The sequence below is a fragment of the Anabrus simplex genome, chromosome 3, assembly GCF_040414725.1.
Source record: "Anabrus simplex isolate iqAnaSimp1 chromosome 3, ASM4041472v1, whole genome shotgun sequence".
Classification (NCBI taxonomy): domain Eukaryota; kingdom Metazoa; phylum Arthropoda; class Insecta; order Orthoptera; family Tettigoniidae; genus Anabrus; species Anabrus simplex.
In genome coordinates this window covers 495,060,858-495,083,681 of record NC_090267.1, presented here as the reverse complement: position 1 = coordinate 495,083,681, position 22,824 = coordinate 495,060,858, and the positions used below count along the sequence as shown (strand labels likewise).

The following is a 22,824-nucleotide window of genomic DNA, read 5'->3' as shown; positions in this document are numbered from 1 at the left end:
CAGCCATTGTTCAAGCACATTAAGATTAGGAACACCACTTAAAGTTGCTTCAGCATAAAAGAAAGGACCATAAACTTTTCGCTGGGATATGGCCAAAAAAAAAAAAAAAATTCAATTTAGGGGAGTCACGTTGCAACTGTACCATCTTGTGGGGATTTGCTGACACCCAGTTGCGCACATTATGAGTGCTCACATGTCCACTTAGATGAAGTGTCGATTCATGACTGAACACCGACACAATCCAGAAAAATCTTCATCGTCGTGCAGCACAAGTACACTTGCACCAAGAAAGTCACAAACATAAGCACTGAATCAACTATCAGGTAAGGATGAGTTGGACCATGGACATTGTCAAGGTTAAGGAGGCTATTTCTATTAAAGGCGGGGAAACCAAGTTTAAAAATAATCAGACCTAACGGTAAACAGAGAAGGAAGAGGCGAGACAACCTGGCAGGGGTGCTTAACTTTCAGCTAGCTCTTCCGTCCCGTCTTGTGCATTTAGGACAATTAGAATATTTATGTCACAGTATATACTCCTCATGTAAAACCTTCAGAAAAATGATAAATGTATCAATTTGTAATGATCCCAGCTTTAAAGGTGGTAAGGAATGTTAAAGATCCACTATATTATAACAGAGAAGTAAAAAGACTAAGAAGGAGGTGCAGGTTTGAAAGAAATAGTTAGAAATGGCTGTGGAGGTAAAGAGAAATTGAAGGAACTTACTAGGAAATTGAATCTAGCAAAGAAGTCAGCTAACGATAACATGATGGCAAGCATAATTGGCAGCCGTACAAAATTTAGTGAAAAATGGAAGAGTATGTATAGGTACTTTAAGGCAGAAACAGGTTCCAAGAACGATATTCCAGGAATCATTAATGAACAAGGGGAGTGTGTATGCGAGGATCTTCAAAAGGCAGAAGTATTCAGTCAGCAGTATGGAAAGATTGTTCGTTACAAGGATAATGTCCAGATAGAGGAGGTGACTAATACTAAAAGAAGTATTAAAATTTACCTATGACAGCAATGACATTTACAGTAAGATGCAAAAGTTGAAAACTAGAAAAGCAGCTGGAAGTGATAAGGTTTTGGGGGATATACTAAAGACAATGGGTTGGGATATAGTACCATATGTGAAGTACTTATCTGATTATTGTTTGCATTAAGGAACTATACCAAATGAATGGAGAGTTGCTATAGTAGCCGCTATGGATAAAGGAAAGGGTGATAGACATAAAGCTGAAAATTACAGGCCAGTCAGTTTGACATGCATTGCATGTAAGCTTTGGGAAAACATTCTTTCTGATTATATTAGACATGTTTGCAAAATTAATAACTGGTTTGATAGAAAGCAGTTTGGGTTTAGGAAAGGTTATTCCACTGAAGCTCAACTTGTAGGATTCCAGCAAGATAGAGCAGATATCCTGGATTCAGAAGGTCAATTGGATTGTATTGCGATTGACCTGTCTAAGGCATTTGATAGGGTAGATCATGAGAGACTACTGGCAAAAATGAGTGCAATTGGACTTGACAAAAGAGTGACTGAATAGGTGGCTCTGTTTCTAGAAAATAGAACTCAGAGAATTAGGAGTAGGCAAAGCTTTATCTGTCCCTGTAATAATTAAGAGGGGAATTCCTCAAGGCAGTATTATTGTACCTTTATGTTTTCTTATATATATCAATGATATGTGTAAAGAAGTGGAATCAGAGATAAGGCTTTCTGCAGATGTTATTCTGTACAGAGTAATAAATAAGTTACAAGATTGAGAGCAACTACAACATGACCTCGATAATGTTGTGAGATGGACAGTAAGCAATGGTATGATGATAAACAGGGTTAAAAGTCAAGTTGTGAGTTTCACAAATAGGAAAAGTCCACTCAGTTTTAATTACTACGTTGATGGGGTGAAAATTCCCTTTGGGGATCATTGTAAATACCTAGGTATTAAAATAAGGAGAGATCTTCATTGGGGTAATCACATAAATATGATTGTAAATAAAGGGTACAGATATCAGCACATGGTTATGAGGGTATTTAGGGTTTGTAGTAAGGATGTAAAGGAGAGGGCATATAAGTCTCTGATAAGACCCCAACTAGAGTATGGTTGCAGTGTATGGGACCCTCACCAGGATTACTTAATTCAAGAACTGGAAAAAATCAAAAGAAAAGCAGCTCTATTTGTTCTGGGCGATTTCCGACAATAGAGTAGCGTTACAAAAATGTTGCTAAGTTTGCGCTGGGAAGACTTGGGAAAAAGGAGACGAGCTGCTCGACTAAGTGGTATGTTACATAAAATCAGCTTCATGGTCCGTATCGCACTTAAACAGATTCACAACTAAGTATTTTTTATTTTCCGCCTTGTCGATACACTAAATTGCATAAGGCAACTTATTGGTTAAAAGTGGTACATGTTTCATATATTATCAACATCTTCAGCCACATAACACTGTTTAGATGAAACATTCATATACTGACAAAGTATCAATGCTTTAGAGGAAGTTTTTTTTTTTTTTTTTGCTATTTGCTTTACGTCATACCGACACAGATATGTCTTATGGCGACGATGGGATAGGAAAGGCCTAGGAAGTCGAAGGAAGCGGCCGTGGCCTTAATTAAGGTACAGCCGAGGCATTTACCTGGTGTGAAAATGGGAAACCACGAAAAACCATCTTCAGGACTGCCGACAGTGGGGCTCGGACCCACTATCTCCCGATTGCTGGATACTGGCCGCACTTAAGCGACTGCAGCTATCGAGCTTGGTTTTAGAGGAAGTGTCCTTAAAATTATCATAAGACGACTGACAAAACTGTCAATCACAATCTATATATATATAAAATAAGAGTTTTGTCTGTACATTGCTTAAAATTTGAAAAGAATGGTATTTCTGTATCGGTCATGTCCATAGCAACAAGGAAATGCACTTTTAACTTTTCCGTAATTTTTGTCTGTCTGTATGTATGTATGTACACGCATCACGAGAAAACGGCTGAAGAGAATTTAAAGAAAATCGGTATGTGAAGTCGGGGGATGTGAATCTAGGCTATAAATCATTTTACTCATGCTGAGTGAATGGTAGTTTAGGGGAATGCCTAAAATTTAATTCTCAAATATTTATATTATTAGTGGTGCTATCGATAAATACTACATAACTAAAGTTGTATGTATGTTGGGTATTCAGCCCGAAGGCTGGTTGGATCCTCAACAGGTTCACCATTAGCTGCCACAGATGGCCTAGGTGTCACTGAAGAGGCGTACTAGGGAAATGAGAAGTGAGGTAGTTTCCCGTTGCTTTCCTCACCGAGCCAGAAGTTGCTATTGCACATCAGTCTGCAAAGCCCACTGAAATGCCTGCACCAACTGACCATATGAGCGACATTTTCACACCATTCATAGCAGTGACTGGCTGCATAAGGAATGGCATTAGTAGCGTCACTCATACCTCAGCCACTTTCATATTCTCGAAGCCAAGGAAGAGACTGGGACAGGTCAATGAAAGTAACAATTTTATTCTAGTCCATACCAGAAGACATAGCGCAGTGTAAACACTATATCTTGCCAGAAAGTTATACAGAACTAAATTTCCGATCATTTGTCATACATTGTTTCCGCACCGGCTTTGATAACACAGATATTCATGAATTTGTATTTTTGTTGCCAAGTCCATATCAACGCCGAGCCATGAAAATGGGTTGACAGAATTTAATGAAAGTCGGTATATAGAGTCGGGGAATAAGAAACTACAGTCTAAGTTATAAACAATTTTATTCGCCCTGTATGAAATTGTAGTTTAGGGGAAGGCGCCTAAAATTTAATTTTTAAATATCTATGTTATTGGTCCTATCGAAAAGTACTACAAAATAAAAGTTATAGAGAATACAATTTCCGACCGTTTATGTTTTATTCAATTTTGTCGTACCGAATATGATTAGTGGTATTTCAGAGTCAGAAGAAAATTAAATGTGAAGGCCTACAATATTGAATGCGCATAACATTGTAACTTTACTGTTAATAATAATAATAATAATAATAATAATAATAATAATAAAATAAATAACTGAATAAATAAAATAAATAACTGAATAAATAAAATTACTCAAGAATGTAATAAAATTAATAAACATAATTAATCTAAATGTCTGTAGTATAGGCGCCAGAGTTCACCAGAATGGATCCCTCGAATTTAGATAGAGCATGATAATTCTTTATATCCAAGGGCGTGTACATAATGCTGCGTACTGGTACATCTGCTCCAGACCTTACCTAACCTTCTGAAAACGACTAAATAGGTAGGAACTGCACCTACGTTCATCATTAACTCCACTGATTCTAAAATATCTAACTATATTCTCAATAAAATCCGTCCATGAGCACCTCATCAACACACCAAAATACACTTATAATACACAAACAAAAGATTTCTGGAAGACTCCATATTTACAACAGCAATAACAACAACAAAAACAGTGGGAAAACTAAAGCGAGAACTAAGCCACCATTTGTAGTTAGTTCGTTGAACAATGTACATATATGTACATAAGAACCCTTCACTGTCTCTGTGTCAACACGACCTGCCGATTCTCATAAACGGCAGTTATAACATCACACAGATCCTGTACCTCGTAATACTGTGTTCACAGACTTTAACATTTGTTGTAAAGATATATACATTTGAGCAACACACGCTTGTCGATCCTGAACATAAATTATGGAAAGTCTGAGATAGCTTTCACCAACATATAATACCAGGCCGCCACAAAGTGATACAATACCCAATGCGTAAGCACTCCACAATTTGTCGATCAGCCACTTTCCACGAACATAACAAGACTACGTTCCACGAACGTTTTAAGACCAGTCCAGTACATTGCAGTCGTGTCACTCCAGTATCGTATATTCAGTTTCCCTTCCGTGTGTGTTCGCACTCCTTCATCCCCGTACAGTGTGTCATTCCTGCTGTTTGATCAACCTTTATAGACATCAGCATTCCCCTTCCTCTCACATGATACGCCTGGATTGATCCTTGCCAGCCAATCATGGTACATCCTCTTGTAAAGACCAGATTAGTAAAAGGGCATAGTTTTTGACCTGGGACTCTCCACTATTCGACCCCCCCCCCCCCCCGAAAAAACTAAGTGTTCACAGATCATGGCTGTCTGTGGCCTGGTCTTTTCAGCTCTGGAACTTTGGACTGAAAGATCGGCGGCGTAGTACTGTTTGTTAAAAGTGAGAAAATGTGTGATTTTTCATTTGATCAAGTATTTCATGTGCAATCATTGTTTTTATTCGCGCCATTCCTACTGACGTAATGACCTCTGTTTATTTCAGTTGGGAAAACCACTAAGACAGTCTTTCCGAGGATGTAAAAAGGCAGGTGGAGAGTGAGTGTCTGCCATTATAATGCAATTCCCCAACCTGATTGTGACTGATGGTAGGCAAGCGGGCCTACCATTAAAATTAAAATTCCCTAACGCAGTCTTCATATGAGAAAAGACGTTTGGTGATTTCTCCGTCGCGTTTCTCGGGTAACGTTAAGAGCTATGCAGTTTAATACAGTCTTGCTCACGACGTGTACTCCACCTAACCTACAATTCTATACACAATTTAGAATTCCGTAGCGAAGCACGGGTACATCAGCTAGTCTTTATAATGGTATATAAAATAAAAGTTGTTGTCTCTACATTGCTCAGAATTTGAAATGGATGGTATTTCTACAGTATATCAGTCGTGTCCACAGCAGCACTTTCTAATTTTCTATTTGCATGTCTGCCTGTCTGTTTGTATGTATGTAAGTATGTACACGCATCACGAGGAAACGGGTGAAGAGAATTTAATGAAAATCGGTATGCAAAATCGGGGAATATGTCCCTACAATCTAGACCATAGATAAATTTATTCACGCCGAGCAAAATGGTAGTTTAGGGGAAGGCCTAAAAGTTAATTCTCAGATATTTATGTTGTTAATGGTCCTATATTAATGGAAATCGGTATGAGAAGTTGGGAAATAAGTCACTATAATCTAGGCCGAAAATAATTTTGTTCACGCTGAGTGAAATGGTAGTTTAGGGGAAGGCCTGAAATTTAATTCTCAATTATTTGTTATGAGTGGTCATATCTTAATGAAAATCGGTAGGCAAAGTCAGGGAATAAGTCGCTACAATCTAGGCTATAAATAATTGTATTCACACTGAAAAAGATGGTAGTTAAGGGGAAGGCTTAAAATTTAATTCTCAAATGTTTGTTATTAGTGGTCCTATCTTAATGAAAATCGGTATGCAAAGTCGGGGAATAAGTCGCTATAATCTAGGCCAGGGCCTATCAAACACCCAAAATCTCACGCATACAGATCGAGGCGCAAGAGCTCCGTGCACTGTGCATCGGTGCCGCTCGGCATGGCTCGGATCAACGCTTCGTCTCTGGGTTACTCGGCTCAACTCAGCCCGGATTTGGAGCGCTATGGAGCAAGTGGGGCAGAGGGAGACAGGCAGAGCGAGCGAGACAGGCATGAGGAAAGAGAAAGTAAGCGCTATTGCTCCAAATCGAGGAGAGGGGGGTCTGCACTCTGGTCAACCAAGCCAAGTCGTCTTTTGCACCGTGCACAGTGCATGCACCACGCGCATGCACCCTGAGAGGCCCTGATCTAGGCCATAAATAATTTTATTGACGCCAAGTGAAATGGTAGTTTAGGGGAAGGCCTAATTTTTTTTTTGCTAGCGGTTTTACGTCGCACCGACACAGATAGGTCTTATGGCGACAATGGGACAGGAAAGGGCTGGGAGTGGGAAGGAAGCGGCCGTGGCCTTAATTAAGGTACAGCCCCAGCATTTGCCTGGTGTGAAAATGGGAACCACGGAAAACCATCTTCAGGGCTGCCGACAGTGGGGTTCGAACCTACTATCTCCCGAATACTGGATACTGGTCGCACTTAAGCGACTGCAGCTATCGAGCTCGGTCATCATCATTCTAAACCATCTCCAGTTTCCCGGGTGTGGTATATGAGCCTCCTCCATCTCACCTTTCCTTGTACCATTCTTCCTCCACCAACTTGTCCCAACCATGACCTCTCAGCAGTACATCGTTCTTAACTAAATCTATCCATTTCCTTCGTGGCCTTCCCATGGGTCGTCTTCCTTCTACTTTTCTGTCAAATTCCTTCCTTGCAGTTCTGTTTACTGGCATCCTCTTCATGTGACCAAACCACTTCAGTCTTGATATCTGAATCTTATTGACGAGAGAATCATCTATTCCTACTTTTTCTCTAATTTTCTCATTCCTAATCTTGTCTTTCCTGGTTTTCTGGATCATAGTGCGTAGGAATTTCATTTCAGCTGCCTGAAGTTCGGAATTATCTTTACTGGTCAGTGTTGTGGTTTCGGGACTGTATGTAAGAATTGGTGTATAATAGTACTTGTACAATGTCATTTTTGTTTTCATGGGTATTTGTTCATCCCACAGCAGGTGTCTTACCTGGTGGTAAAATTGTGTTGCCTTATTGATTCGACTGTTCATCTCATGTTTTGCTAGGTTGTCATTTGATATAACGCCACCCAAGTATTTGAAAACTGGAACACTGTCCAGTTAGGCTTCATTTAACATGATTATTGGTTCTGCTCCTTCCCCATACACTTTCATCACCACCGTTTTGGTCTTGCTGATGGTTAAACCATATTTCTTAAACTCCTCATTCCAGCTTTGCATTCTCTCTCCCAATTCCTCTTCTGAGTCACTCCAGATCGCAACATCATCTGCAAATGTGAAGGCTTTGATATCTCCATGTTCTTTCCTTTTAATAGGTTTCATTACTACACCCATTACAATAATAGATAGAAGTGATGACAATGAACTGCCCTGCTGCACTCCTCTCTTTGTTTCAAACCAGTCCAATAAACCACATCCTACTTGAATACAGCTTCTATTCTCACTATACAACATTTTCACTTCGTCTATGAGGCTGTCTCGCACTTGAAGTTCTTTCATGCATTACCAAATTCTTTCCCTTGGTATACTGTTGTATGCTTTCTCGATGTCCAAAAATATTAGAAATAAAGGCTTGTTCTTCTCCCAGTATTTTTCCATCAGCATCCTAATTGCAAATATAAGGTCTGTAGTTAACCTTCCTGGTCTGAAACCATACTGCTCTTCTTAGAGTGTTTTACTGTCAATAATATTTCTAAGATCCATGATTTAACAGGTTGTTGGTTTTACAGACAACCCTTAGCCCCAAACTACCCATTCAATAGATAGTTTACTGTACTACTTTCATTTCACACTGGGCCGGGACGCTGGCGACCATGTGTGGGTTGGCTGGAAAATTTGTAGTGTCCAATAACGGACCATTTATATTGATGTTTCATTCACTTCCTGATTAATCAGGTGTCATGTATTCGGAATGTTATACCTATCAAGCAACCCCTTCATCACTGCCAATCTGTGATCCCCACAGAATCAAGGACTCCAACACAGTGATCAAGGACTATGGCAAGTAAAGAATTCATGACTGATATAAATGACATGACAAGGAGTCTGATGTGCTCTTAGATTTATATACAATATACACATACACAAGAGCAGCCTCCGTGGCTCAGACGGCAGCGCGTTGGTCTCTCACCGCTGGATACCGTGGTTCAAATCCCGGTCACTTCATGTGAGATTTGTGCTGGACAAAGCGGAGGCGGGACAGGTTTTTCTCCGGGTACTCCGGTTTTCCCTGTCACCTTTCATTCCAGCAACACTCTCCATTCTCATTTCATTGCATCTATCATTCATTAATAAATCACTTTGGGAGTGGCGACCCCATCGTACTAACAGCCTATATCTGCTTCAATCATTACATCCCTGACCCGGTCAATGACTGGAAAACAGGTTGTAGGTTTTCATTTTTCATTCATACACATACACAAACACCAAGAAAACAAAGTAAAAATGCTGACTTACCCTAATCTCCTCCGACTTTCTTCAGGAGTAAGTTGATCAAATGTTTTTGCATCATCTCCCAAGAAGGCTTCATGGTCATACTGTGCATTGTGCTCATTATTTTGATAGTGTTCTTTATCACTCAGTTCCTAAAAATGAAGTTCACAAATAATCACAATTGTTTCACCAATATAACCACAGTTGGACCCCATAGTTTAGAGATAAAAGCTGTATCACTAGCCCAAAAAAGGTCTCATAGGATAGATAGTTGAGTTTAAGGGGAATTAGGCCTACCATCTAACAGAGGATGTGGATATCTATACAGAGTGTAAGAATAAGGTATGGTTACATTCCTCACAGGTAGATGAAGAAAATACGTTCCAGAAATGCTTTTCAATGTAACGGTAGGTTGATGCATGGAGGGCATTTTGAACATTTCATGTAAGAAAGAGTTTCATGTGCTATGTTCTGTTCACGTGTGTTTCCCATTACGTAGGTGGTTTGAAAAGTTCTCAGAATGTACTAGAATTAAGTATCTTACCTCGGTGGAACTGCTTTTATTTTTAAACATAGTCTCCCTGTAGACTAATGCATTTGGTCCAGCGATGTTCCAATGCCTTAATCCCATCTCGAAAATGAGATTCCTCCAGGCCTGCAAAATACCTCTCCAATTCGGCTGTTAGTTCTTCCCATGTAGAAAATCTCCGTCCACCGAGGAAAATTTTCAGCTTGGGGAATAGATGAAAGTCTGATGGTGCCAAATCAGGTGAATAAGGTGGATGTGGCAACAATTCGTACCTCAGTTCATGAAGTTTTGCCATGGCAACAACACTTGTGTGCGGCGGAGCGTTGTCCTGATGAAAGATGACCTTTTTCCTTGCCAAACCAGGTCTTGTTTACCCCCTGTGGGTGGGAGCGGTAGAATAATACCCACAGTATTCCCTGCCTGTCGTAAGAGACGACTAAAAGGGGCCCCAGGGACTCTAAACTTAGAAGCGTAGGTTGGCAACCGCGGGGTCCTTAGCTGAGTCCTGGCATTGCTTCCACTTACTTGTGCCAGGCTCCTCACTTTCATCTATCCTATCCGACCTCTCTTGGTCAACTTTTGTTCTTTTCCGACCCCGACGCTATTAGGTTTGCGAGGGCTAGGGAGTCTTTCATTTTCATGCCCTTCGTGGCCCTTGTCTTCCTTTGGCCGATATCTTCATTTTTCGAAGTGTCGGATCCCTTCCATATTTTCCTCTGATTAGTGTTATATAGAGGATGGTTGCCTAGTTGTACTTCCTCTTATTGCAGACTGAGACCATGACAACACTGGAGGGGCTGTGTGGGTCAGATTTGCCCAGACATGGCACAGGGAATAACCGGCAAGTTGTCTGAGGCTCGCACTGTGTTATTTCTGTATTCAGTAGATGATAGACCACTGTCCCCCTGAGGGTGGGGGTGGTAGAATAACACCCATGGTATCCCCTGAATGTCGTAAGAGGCGACAGCAGGGCACGACAAATCCCAGGCGCCAATGGCGTCTAAAATTCTTTCTTTGGTGCCTTATTTTTTGAGATAAGTATAATGTATATGTTTAATTTCCGGTTTAGTGTCGCTGAACTTGGCACTCCGCGCGATTTCTGCTTTGTTATTAATGTTATTACCATTTAAAATAATAACCAAGCGTCCATTATATAAGCAGAAGGAAAATTAACGTTAAGTACGAACGTTTGGGTGTCGAGGAAACTTCTCGTAAAGAAAGTATTGCCAACATAGAAATAACTTGAATATTCCTCTCATGTAAATGACACGAATAATTCCTGCAAATGCTCCTGTACTATTGAAATAGAATCTTGTTTGCTTTTAAATTATTTCAACAGAGCTGTTTTTGTAAAGTGAAATACTACGCACTCTCGCAGAATTTATTTCCCTATGCTGACACCATACGAAGCCCCTAGGCATGTGCTTGAACACAAAAAGCACAATAAGGATATCTTGTAAATATGGCTTGTTTCTTGTAAAATATTTGTTTTTCAATAGGCAGATAATGTATATATTTTAAGTTATTGATCTTTTAATATGACAGACTAATACATACAAAGGAATTGTGCAATTTGGTGTTGTTGACCACAATATTCACTTTGCTATTTACATTTTACAATTTACATGTTATCAAAATTTATCAATTTTCACAGTATCAAAATATAAGTATGAAAGAGTTGGCAGTTAGCTACATAATGCCATTTTACAAGTAACTAATCTCATTTTGTTCCGTACTGAAGATACAATAAGTAACACTTTCAAGATTAAAATTATTGTGTCCACCTTTTCAATACAAATATATTTTTTTGTGATTAAATTCTACAGGAATTAAAAGCACCAGTTAGGGACATGTTTCGCCCTAGTTATGGGCATCTTCAGCTTAATACTAAATCTTAAGGTCAAGAATTAAAACTATAAACATCGGAACTTAATAGTAAACTAACTTAATACTAAATACAATGGTCTTATGCTTTTTACATAGTTTACAGTATGTACAATATGTACATTAACTCTGCCAGAATTTACGAACAATGAATTAATTTATTTTATAATGACTAGACATCCAAATTGCAAGTAGCAGGTAGGGACCCTCTTCGGAGGCAGCCCTACCCAGGGAGTTGCGCCCCTGCCTATGTGAGTCCCAGAGCACACTGACCCGGTGTGTAACATCTGGTATGGGTCCCAGCTCAGGGTTACGAGTGAAGACCTCAACGGGATCTACGGCGGAGAAGGTGGACTTCGGTACGGTGGAGATGGCGGAAGGGGCAAACCCGTAGAGTCTGTACTCCAGAGGAGCGGCTACGAAAGGAGTCTGGTTCCATGTTAGGGGCGGCCTAATTTTGAACCTGGCAGTAGGTATAAAATGCCTTTGGGTGTGGCGAGCCCATCGTAACAATAGCCTATATGGACAAAGCAGATATGGTGCCTCGGAAAAGGTTAGGGCATCCCCTGCTAAAAGCGACACGCAGCTCTTCAGGTGCTGGGGGAACTGTGAGAAATGGGCAACCAGCACCAAACTCCATCAAGATTGCAACAGCAAATGTCCTGACACTGACAGGAAAGATCGAGGAACTGGTTGACTTTATGAAAGAAAAAGATACAGCCATACTTGGACTGTGTGAGACCAAGAAGAGGGGCACAGGAGAGATTCCTCTGAAAGAAGGATACAGGCTGTATTACAGCGGAAGACCTGCAGCAAAAAATGGAGTGGCCATCATACTTAGGAAAGATATCCAAGAATATGTGGAATATAAAAAATTCTTCAGCGATAGGATGATGGTGATGAGACTCCACTTTGAAAATGGCGTGAAAGATCTATTTCAGGTGTATGCGCCACAAACGGGGTGGATAGATGAACATCTGGAGGACTTTTTAGAGGAAGTGGAGAGACAGATAGAAGATAAGGAAGTGATATTGATGGGAGATCTAAATGCACAAGTGGGAATGGAAAGACAAGGAAAGGAAGATGTTGTAGGGCCCTTTGGATATGGAAAGGTAAACCCAGAATGCGAGGTGTTGGTGGATTTTTGCATGAGGAACCAAATGATTGTTGGAAACACCTGCTTTAGGAAGAACAGTCAGAAGATTACATGGTATGGTTGGGGAGACAGAAGAACAAAGACCATGACTGATTATATAAGCATAGAGAAAGAACACCGTAAGGAACTTGTAGATGTTACAGCTATGCCGGAAGAAGCCTTCGGTGGAGATCATAGAGTTGTCGTAGGAAAATTGAAAGTGGGAAAGATTGAAAAACCCCCATTAAGAAGAGAGAAAAGAATTAAAGTATGGAAGTTGAAGGAGAAAAGCATACAAGAAGAATTTCAAAGGGAAATAATACCCTTGGTACCCACGACGGAGGTGGGGAGTGTTGAAGATGAATGGAAAAGATTTAAGGAAGCACTGGTGGAATGTGCAGAAAAGGTATGTGGTAGAACATCAAGAAATGTGAAGGACAAAGAGACACACTGGTGGAATGATAAAGACGAAAGTGAAGGAAAAGAAAATGGCATGGAAAACATCTAAGACTGAAGAAAGTAGAAGAAAATATGTGGAGGCAAAGAATTTGACCAAGAAAGTAGTGGAGGAAGAAAAGAGGAAGAGCTGGGCCTTATTCACACAGAAATTGAGAGATGGTATGCAGGGCAGCAAGAAATTACTGAATGGTATCTTAAGAAACAAAAAGAGAGATCAAGTAAACACCAGATTTGTGAAGGATGAGGACGGCATAATATTAACAAAGCCAGAAGAAATAAGGAATAGATGGAGAGTGTATTTTCAGAAGTTGCTGAACGTAAGAACTGATGACAGTCATTCAATGGACAACCAGCAAAGGCAATTAGTTGATGAAGAAATGGATAAAGAAATTACACTGAATGAAATTGAAATGGCAGTAAGAAAGATGAAGAATGGAAAAACTGCTGGAATAGATGAAATTTCAGTGGAGATGATAAAGGCAGCTGGAGCTGTACGCCTGCAGTGGACATATCAAGTTCTCAGGATTGTCTGGGAGAAATAGGTCCCTGATGATTGGCAAAAAGGAATAATCATCCCAATTTTCAAGAAAGGCTATAAGAAAGTTTTGAAGAACTACAGGGGAATTACTATAATATCCCATGTTGCTAAGATAATGGAGAGGATACTGGAAAGTAGGATAAGGTTGAAGGTTGAGAATCAGATACTGGAAAATCAGTTTGGTTTCAGAAGTGGAAGGTCAACATTTGAGCCCATTTTCATTATGAGACAGCTAATGGAAAAGCAATGGGAGTACGGGAATGATATGTGATGACATTCATCGACATTGAAAAGGCATATGATAGTGTCCCCAGGACTAAAGTTTGGGTGCAAAAAGGAATTGGACAGGGATTAATAAAAATGATCATGGCAATGTACAAGGAATGTTGTAGTTGCGTGCAAACACAAGTTGGCAGGACAAGTTGGTTCAAAATAACTAGTGGGCTGAGGCAGGGAAGTGTTCTATCACCAATCCTGTTTACCATAGTAATGGATGACATCATGAGAACAGCAAAAGCAGAATATGGAGGAAGAGAAATGAACATGCTGTTATTTGCAGATGATTTTGTGATTTGGGGAGAAGACGACAGGAAGGTTCAAGAACAGTTGGATGTGGTGAATGGGAAAATAGAAGAATGTGGGTTGAAAATAAGTGTAGAGAAGAGTAAAACCCTTGTTATGACTAGAGGGGAGAAAGAAGGGAAAGGTCAAATTAGACTTGCAGACAAGCCCCTGGAAGTAGTGGAAACATTTAAATACCTGGGGAGTGAATTAATGGAGAATGCCCGACTGGATACTGAAATTAGTAAGAGGATTTAAGCTGGAAGCTGTTTCTATCATAGTGTAAGAAACATGTTATGGGACAAAGATGTGCCAATGGAAGCAAAGGAAACTATGTACAAGTTGTATTACGTACCCATAACTACTTATGGGGCAGAAGCTTGGACAATGACAAAAAAGGATGATAGTCGAATACAGGCAGCCGAAATGAAGTTCTTGAGGAGTATGTTACAGAAGAGTAGAAGAGACAAAATAAGGAATGAGAAAATCCGGGAAGAAATTGGAGTGGAAAAAATGAATGATAGAATTGAGAAGAGCCGACTAAGATGGTTTGGGCACGTAAAGCGAATGAGTGATGAAAGAATGCCAAAAAAGGTGATGGAAATGCAAATGCAAGGAAGGAGAGGCTGTGGTCGACCACGATTGAGATGGACGGACATAATCCAACACAGTATTACAGGAAGAAACCTGGACTGGGACACAGTGTTGGAGGAGGAGTGGTGGAAAGACCGAAGAAAATGGAGAGGAACCATATTTGCCCCTACTCGGCTACAGCTGGATAAAGGGAAATGATGATGATGATGATGATGATACATCCAAATTGTAGACTGGATTGATCACAGCGTGAATTGGGGTTTCTCAATTTGTATTGACTAGAGATTTATCACAACGTGAGTTGGGGTTTCTTCAACTGTTATGGTCGCCTGAGTCGTAAGAATTGTTACAAAACCAGAACCTTGGTTAAAGTCGTTCATGTTAGGGTATGAATCAGTTTGAATATTGCTTTAGAAAGAAGCATGGTTATGTTTTAACGTTGAAGCATGTATGTTGGAAACATATTGTTGATATCATTCATTTGTGCTCATCAGATAAAAATTTGGAATATTATGTCATTCTTGTTGATTAACTTCCCATTGGTGCATTGTTCAACCTTGGGAAGAATATGAGTTGTCTGTAATTGTCTTGTCGACGTTAGCTGGGACCAATTGTTCCGGTTGTGACTAAGCTTGCTACTCCTAGTGTAGTATTGATGCTGTAACGGAGGGGTGGAGCTGTGATCAATCCAATCTACAATTTGGATGTCTATAGTCATTATAAATTTGATAATACTTATCTTTAAATATTCATTATTAAATTACAAGTAACTCATCTCATTTTGTTCCGTATTGAAGATACAATAAGTAACACTTTCAGGATTAAAATAATTGTGTCTACCATTTCAATAATTTTTTTTTTTTTTTTTTTTTTTTTTGTGATTAAATTCTACATGAATTAAAAACACCAGTTAGGGACATGTTTCACCCTAGTTATGGGCACCTTCAGCCTAATACTAAATCTTAAGTTCAAGAATTAAAACTATAAACATCGGAACTTAATAGTAAACTTAACTTAATACTAAATACCACCCCTCCGTTACAGCATCAATACTACACTAGGAGTAGCAAGCTTAGTCGTTCAGACACAACCGGAACAATTGGTCCCAGCTAACGTCGACAAGACAATTACAGACAACTCATATTCCTCCCAAGGTTGAACAATGCACCAATGGGAGGTTAATCAACGAGAATGATGTAATATTCCAAATTTTTATCCGATGAGCACTAATGAATGATATGAACAATATGTTTCCAACATACATGCTTCAACGTTAAAACATAACCATGCTTCTTTCTAAAGGAATATTCAAACTGATTCATACCCTAACATGAACGACTTTAACCAAGGTTCCGGTTTTGTAACAATTCTTACGACTCAGGCGACCATAACAGTTGAAGAAACCCCAACTCACGCTGTGATAAATCTCTAGTCAATACAAATTGAGAAACCCCAATTTACGCTGTGATCAATCCAATCTACAATTTGGATGTCTAGTCATTATAAAATAAATTAATTCATTGTTCGTAAATTCTGGCAAAGTTAATGTACATATTGTACATATTGTAAACTATGTAAAAAGCATAAGACCATTGTATTTAGTATTAAGTTAAGTTTACTATTAAGTTCTGATGTTTATAGTTTTAATTCTTGACCTTAAGATTTAGTATTAGGCTGACGATGCCCATAACTAGGGCAAAACCTGTCCCTAACTGGTGTTTTTAATTCATGTAGAATTTAATCACAAAAAAAAAATTTTTGTATTGAAAAGGTGGACACAATAATTTTAATCTTGAAAGTGTTATTTACATAATGCCCTGCCATATTTAATTCAGTAACCTACTTTCTTTACATTTTGTAATAATCCGTTGTAGTTTATAAAACTATAAAATTACAAAATCTATTGCTATTACTATCATGTTTTATTTTTCAGAAGGCCAGACGCCAGTATATGAACGATGCGAGTACCAGTACCAGAAAAATGACCTGGTTTCTAGGTATGAGAGCTGGCCCCTAGATTTAAAAACATTCGTCATGGCCTGGCGTACAGCATAATTTCTTCTTAAACAGCAGTAATTGATCAGATTAGTGCATTTCATGGCTTCTGAATGAAGTACTGAACAGCATATTTTTGTGTACTATATAGTTTTAAAGCACAAACCTGCTGGGAGTGAGAAGAGGATACCAGTAATCCATTTCCTGGAGCACCAGTGTCAAAACATTATGGAAATTTAAAAAAAAAACCTGTGAATAAATTCAAAATAAATTCAAAACTGTGGGTTCAGTTCTAAACAAAAAACTAGTTAAACCACCAACTGCTTAAACTGACAAAAAATTTGGAATATTTGTAAAAGACTTGAGCAATACCCCTAAAAAACTTTAAGGAAACTGGATCAGCACTGTGGGGAGCAAGAAAACTAAAATTTAAGCTTTAGTGGTGACGATTATTGTTTTAAGAGGAAGTACAACTGGGCAACCATCCTCTATTAACATTAATCAGAGGGAAAAAATGGAAGGGATGCAACACTTCAAAAAATGAAGGTATCGTCCAAAGAAAGAGAAGGGCCACGAATGGTGTGAAAACAAAAAACACCGTAGGCCTCGGAAACATAATACCATCGGGGTCGGAAAAGAAAGAGTTGACCAAGCGTGGTTGGATATGATAGAAGAAAGTGAGGAACCTGGCACAAGTGAAAGCAGTACCAAGACTCAGCTAACGGCCCCTCGGTGACTTTTAGTCATCTCTTACAACAGACTAGGGATACTGTGAAAGTATTCTACTTCCACCACCAACGGGGGGGGGGAAGGGGATGTGAAACACTGGACAAAACCCATGAACTTCTTAGAGTTTTTCTCTAACACCGCTCCAAATCTAATCAACCTGTGCTAGTTATACTTCTACCTGTTTTTGTTACCACGATTCATTCACCGGATAGAATCTATCCTACCTCCTTTTTCTGGAACATCAACGGCTCTGCAACAATGTCCTCTTCTTGGTGAGACATACTCCCCATCCACCAAAACTTTGAAACTAGGCTGAGCAGAGGGCACAATAACTAAGATCACTCATAAAGCAGAAACAACTGAGTAGCCGGGAGGAAGGAGAGAAGCCCGTAGCAGATGAACACACAGTTACTTTGAAACCCTTTCGACAGTGCACTGCATAGATGCATTAAGCCAAATGGTTGCCATGTGGCCTTACGCACCAAGTGATCAGCTGAATCAGTCAACTTAGCGAATGTTCATCAAGCTTTAGGAAGACTTCTCGTACCACAGCCGAGAGCAGCACTGCATGTGCCTTGAGCAATCACTTGCAGGGCATTATAGTGAAAGTACCTCATGGGGACCACTGTTAAGTACTTACATGTTAATATATGGAAAGATCTTAAGGTGGGTAACCACATTAAAAGGTTGTACATAAAGGTTACAGATTATGATTAAACTTTCCTAGTTAGTTTGCCTTTTTGGAAGTTGAAAATCGTGCAAAAATTACACAAGACATCACCTAAGGTATACGAGAGGAAAGATCCTTCCTTTCTGCTTGCCAGGGACCCACCAACCCACCCCAAAAAGTATTCTTTCTTATATAGAAAATTAAATCAGACACTATGACAATCTGTGATATGCAGTCATTTCCTGTGTTGCTATAAGCTGCAGGGCGGTTCCTATTGCCTCCGATAGAGCTCCGAAGGAGCTCACGTTTCGTCCACTGTTACCATATTCTGTGAAAATAAAGAAACTTCAGAGTTTGAAAGTGACTTGTCTTGACGTGTGGCTGGTTGCTGCTACACTATGAAATGAAAACCTACAACCTGTTTTCCAGTCATTGACCGGGTCAGGGATGTAATGAATGTAACATATATATAGGCTGTTATTACAATGGGGTCGCCACTCCCAAGGTGATTTATTAACAAGTGATAAATGCTATGAAATGATAATGGAGAGTGTTGCTGGAATGAAAGATGACAGGGAAAACCGGAGTACCCGGAGAAAAACCTGACCCGCCTCCGCTTTGTCCAGCACAAATCTCACATGGAGTGACCGGGATTTGAACCACGGTATCCAGCGGTGGCTGCTACACTATGCTGTTAGATCATCAGCCCAGAGGCTGGTTGGATCCTCAAATAGCACCACTAAAGGTTATGCGGTTTTAAGGAAACCCCAAAAACCAATGACAGCACCAAAATGAGGCATACTAGGCAAGATGAGGAGTGAGGTAGTTTGCCATTGCTTTCCTCACTGGGTCAGAAAGTACTATTGCAGTACGACTAACCCTATGAGCAGCACCTTTCGTAACACTCAGACGCACTAGTCGTGCTCTGAATGTCATTACTCAGCACTACTCATACCCCAGCAGCTTCCATACTGCTACACTATATGCAAGGTAATTATATTAATTACTGAAAAAGAACAATTTACAGACTATTTAGTTAATAAAAATGTAATTAACCAATTAAGTCATTGTGGAGCAAACTGTATAAGAGACACCTGCAAAATGAAAGTCAGTGGAACTCAATTTTCACTTGCTGGAAAAGAACCTGCAACTAATCTCTCATTTGTCACTAGCCAACGGCATTTTCACCAAGTGATGAACTTATCAATAACCAATACTGTCACCGGGGATAGAAGAGGCCTGTGGGCCGCTTCACGGCTTTAACCTGGGGGAAGGGGCAATGACCCCAGATCCCCTTTCCTTGCTCCCCAGCCCAATGGTCTGGTCACTAATCAGACCTAACAAATCCAGACCCATGGTCGTCAGAACTTGAACTAACCTATCGTTACCAATGGTCTTGTTACTACCCAAATAGCCTATATCTCATAACATGATGTTACTAGCCAAACCTATGATCTTTGTAACTAGACTGACCTAATTCAAAAGGTGGTACCAGTGTATAGTGTGCTCTGACATCATGTGAGTCTGGCCATGTTGAATCCTCAACCTCCCTTTTGCAAACTGTTTAGTACAGATTTAACCAGATCTTGTCATATGGTAATAAGGCTATTTTCAGGTTGTAGTGAGGATGTAAAGGAGATGGCATATAAATCACAGGCATGACCCCAATTACAGTAAGGTTCCAGTGTATGAGACCCCACCAGGATTACTGTACATGATTTGAGAACAGGAAAAGATTCCAAAGAAAGCAGCATGATTTGGTCTGAGTGATTTCCAGAAAAAAGTAGTGTTAAGAAAATGTTACAAACTTTGCACTGGGAGGACTTGGGAGTAAGGAGACATACTACTGGACTAAGTGGTATGCTCTGTGGAGAGACTACGTGGAATGACTTTGTATAATAAATAGGTAAGCTTGAATGGAGTTCTTAAAAGTAGGAAAGAAAATATTGGCTTAGGGAGTGGAATAATTTACAAAAAGAGATGTTCCATTAATTTATAAACTTAGCCTTATGGAAATAATTTAAGGAAATACTAGCTAAATTACTGATAGGATCATTAGTCCAGCCCGGGGGCCACTCACGCGTAGCGACTGTTTGTTTCCTCGCTCGCGGCCTACTCGGAAAGGATGTTCTCTAGCAGTGCTCGTGCTGCCAACCTCTGTACTTAGGAACTATGCTTGCTTCGCTAGCTGGTGGTGGTGATTATTAAATTCTTGCCTCTGGACGGAAGACGATTGGTCTGGACGGTTAGGATTCTTACCATGGACAAGACCATTGGTCTGGATAGTTAGGATTCTTGCCGTGGACAAGACCATTGGTCTGGATGGTTAGAAGCCGCGAAGCGGCGTTAGGCCCCTAGTTTCGTGAGGAAAGACGATTGGTCTGGACGGTTAGGATTCTTGCCGCGCACAAGACCATTGGTCTGGATAGTTAGGATTCTTGCCGTGGACAAGACCATTGGTCTGGATAGTTAGGATTCATGCCGTGGACAAGACCATTGGTCTGGACGGTTAGAAGCCGCAAAGCGGCCCTAAGCTTCTAGTTTCGTGAGCGCGGCCACGTGCGCTTTTATTGTGCTGCGGTTAGTAACGCATTATGATTAACTTCCTTCACGGGAAGGAGATCACATGCCACTTTACATTGGCCAATAGGAATACAAGAAGCTACTTGAGAAATGAATATGGCCTGTTATAATCTTAATTAGGTTATAAAAGTAAATGTACTTCTTGGGGCGGGTTGGTGGGTTCCTGGACATCGCAATGAACACATCTCTCCTATCAGACGCTCTCCAAGTAAGATTGCATTAATATCCACTCGCTTATAACATTACAAATGTAGTGGCCCCCGGGCTGGATTAATACCCTGATAGGAAACCTACCATTTATGTGACAGCCCTAAATGCAAATCAATGATGACTGACGCCTTATAGGCAACCTGTGCATTGGAGATGATGGGCCCCTGCCTGAAACGAATTCTAATTATAAGACAGCACTAACACCCAGCCCCCAAACTAGAGGAAAGTTAAAGTTAATGAAAAGTTAATATCCCCGACCCGTCCGAGAATCGAACTCGGGACCCCTTGAACCAAAGGCCACGATGCTTACCATTTACCCATGGAGCTGGACAAGGACTTTTTTTTTTTTCTATTGGCTTTAAGTCGCACCGACACTGATAGGTCTTATGGCGACGATGGGTCAGGAAAGGGCTAGGACTGGGAAGGAAGCGGCCGTGGCCTTAATTAAGGTACAGCCCCAGCATTTGCCTGGTGTGAAAATGGGAAACCACGGAAAACCATCTTCAGGGCTGGCGACAGAGGACAAGGACTCATCAATGATCAGATCATTATGATTATCACAGACAAAGTGGGTTACGAACCGCAAAAGCCAACAGAACATGGACTGGCACAGTGCCAGATGAAGAGTAGAAGGGAGATTAAAATGGAGAGGCCCATAATTCCCCAACATACTACATTAACACGAGAGGATATTTTGGTGTTTTCTATACGGTTAACATCCAAATTGTCATGGTATGGTATCTCTAAGGGATTCATATCAGAAAAGGAGTCACTGATCATTAGCCTACGGTACCTTAGCATGAAAAAACCATTTTTCAGGAAAATGACATGAATAAGTCTTCAGTCTGTTAAAAACAGCCCAAATTAGTACGTGTTAACGTTTTAAGTCGATTCTCAGGATATTTCCCATAGTATGTGTAAATCCAATGTACATTTATTTCGATCTGAAAGCATGATACAGTCCAGCAGAATAGCAAAAAATAAAATAAAAAATTGCTTACGTTGTCTATTACTCTATCCTTTCTCTCCTTTTCTTCTGGCTTAGGAATTGCAACAGCGATGCTAATAATCAACAGCAGTAACACTGAATGACGTAAATGCCCCATACTGTTCATTTCTGGAAAAGAAAAACAAGATACTGAAAAATCACCCCCAAAAGACTTAGAAATCCCACGTATGAATACGTGTTCAAATAATCAGGGCACTCCCAATTGAAGGATTTGTTAATCAAAATGTTTACATATAACACAAAATCGACAATTCATTAATCATATTTCAACGTTGAATATCTCTACAGTGTGAATATACGCCTAGCTTGTGATCCACATACCTAATTATTTCTGTTATTACACAGGTCCAACAAAAATTTTGCAGGATAAGCTGCGCGGTCTAAACGGCATTCAATTGTTTCAACTTCCAACTCATCTCGGACAACGTTGCCAAAACCAATTTGACGTAAACAAACATTTCACAGCCTTCTACTGTGCTAACCTTCAATTGATGACGTCAAGTTCGCTACGTGGCTCTTTATTATCAAAGTTCTGTGTAAGGCAGATTTCTAAGTAGTTTATACCTGCTTTTTAAAAAACGAGGATATTGAAACCAACAATTCGTTAATTCCCCTTGATGAAAAATTTGCATAATAACGGTTTGAAAGTTTGGGTAATTTATGGGTGTTGTTCGGTAATAATAAATTTGGAGATTAATCTATAAGGAAATAATTTATTGCACAGGAATATTTTCTAACACCCTTTTTTTTAACAAAACTTCCAATAGACCAAAAAAACATTCGCCTTGCGCAATTAACGACTGTCATCTTTTTTTGAAACAACACTTAAGGGAGGGCTGTCATGATACCAACCACTACAGACACATAACAGGATAGAAATCAAAATTCTGACTACTATCAACAATGTCCGCCTAGATCGGGGCGCGTGCCAGCTATATATACTGCATATACCATTATCAACAGATTCTGCACTTCGATACTTAGAACTCCTTCCATACTCCATTTGCAAGCTTACACTACAC

The 22,824-nt window shown here is 39.9% G+C and overlaps 1 protein-coding gene across 2 annotated transcripts in view; it reads right to left on the bottom strand.

The window, feature by feature from the left end:
• Positions 1-22,232, bottom strand: part of scf (Calumenin scf) — a 74,785-nt gene extending 52,553 nt beyond the window's left edge. For both annotated transcript variants that reach the window (XM_067143656.2, XM_067143657.2), the window contains exons 1-3: positions 22,124-22,232; positions 21,795-21,910; positions 8,931-9,058 (exon numbers count right to left, since the gene is read on the bottom strand). In XM_067143656.2, coding sequence (XP_066999757.2) covers positions 8,931-9,058; positions 21,795-21,908 — 242 coding nt within the window. In that variant the 5' untranslated portion in view covers positions 21,909-21,910; positions 22,124-22,232. The remainder of the gene's footprint in view (positions 1-8,930; positions 9,059-21,794; positions 21,911-22,123) is intronic.
• Positions 22,233-22,824: the final 592 nt, after the last annotated feature.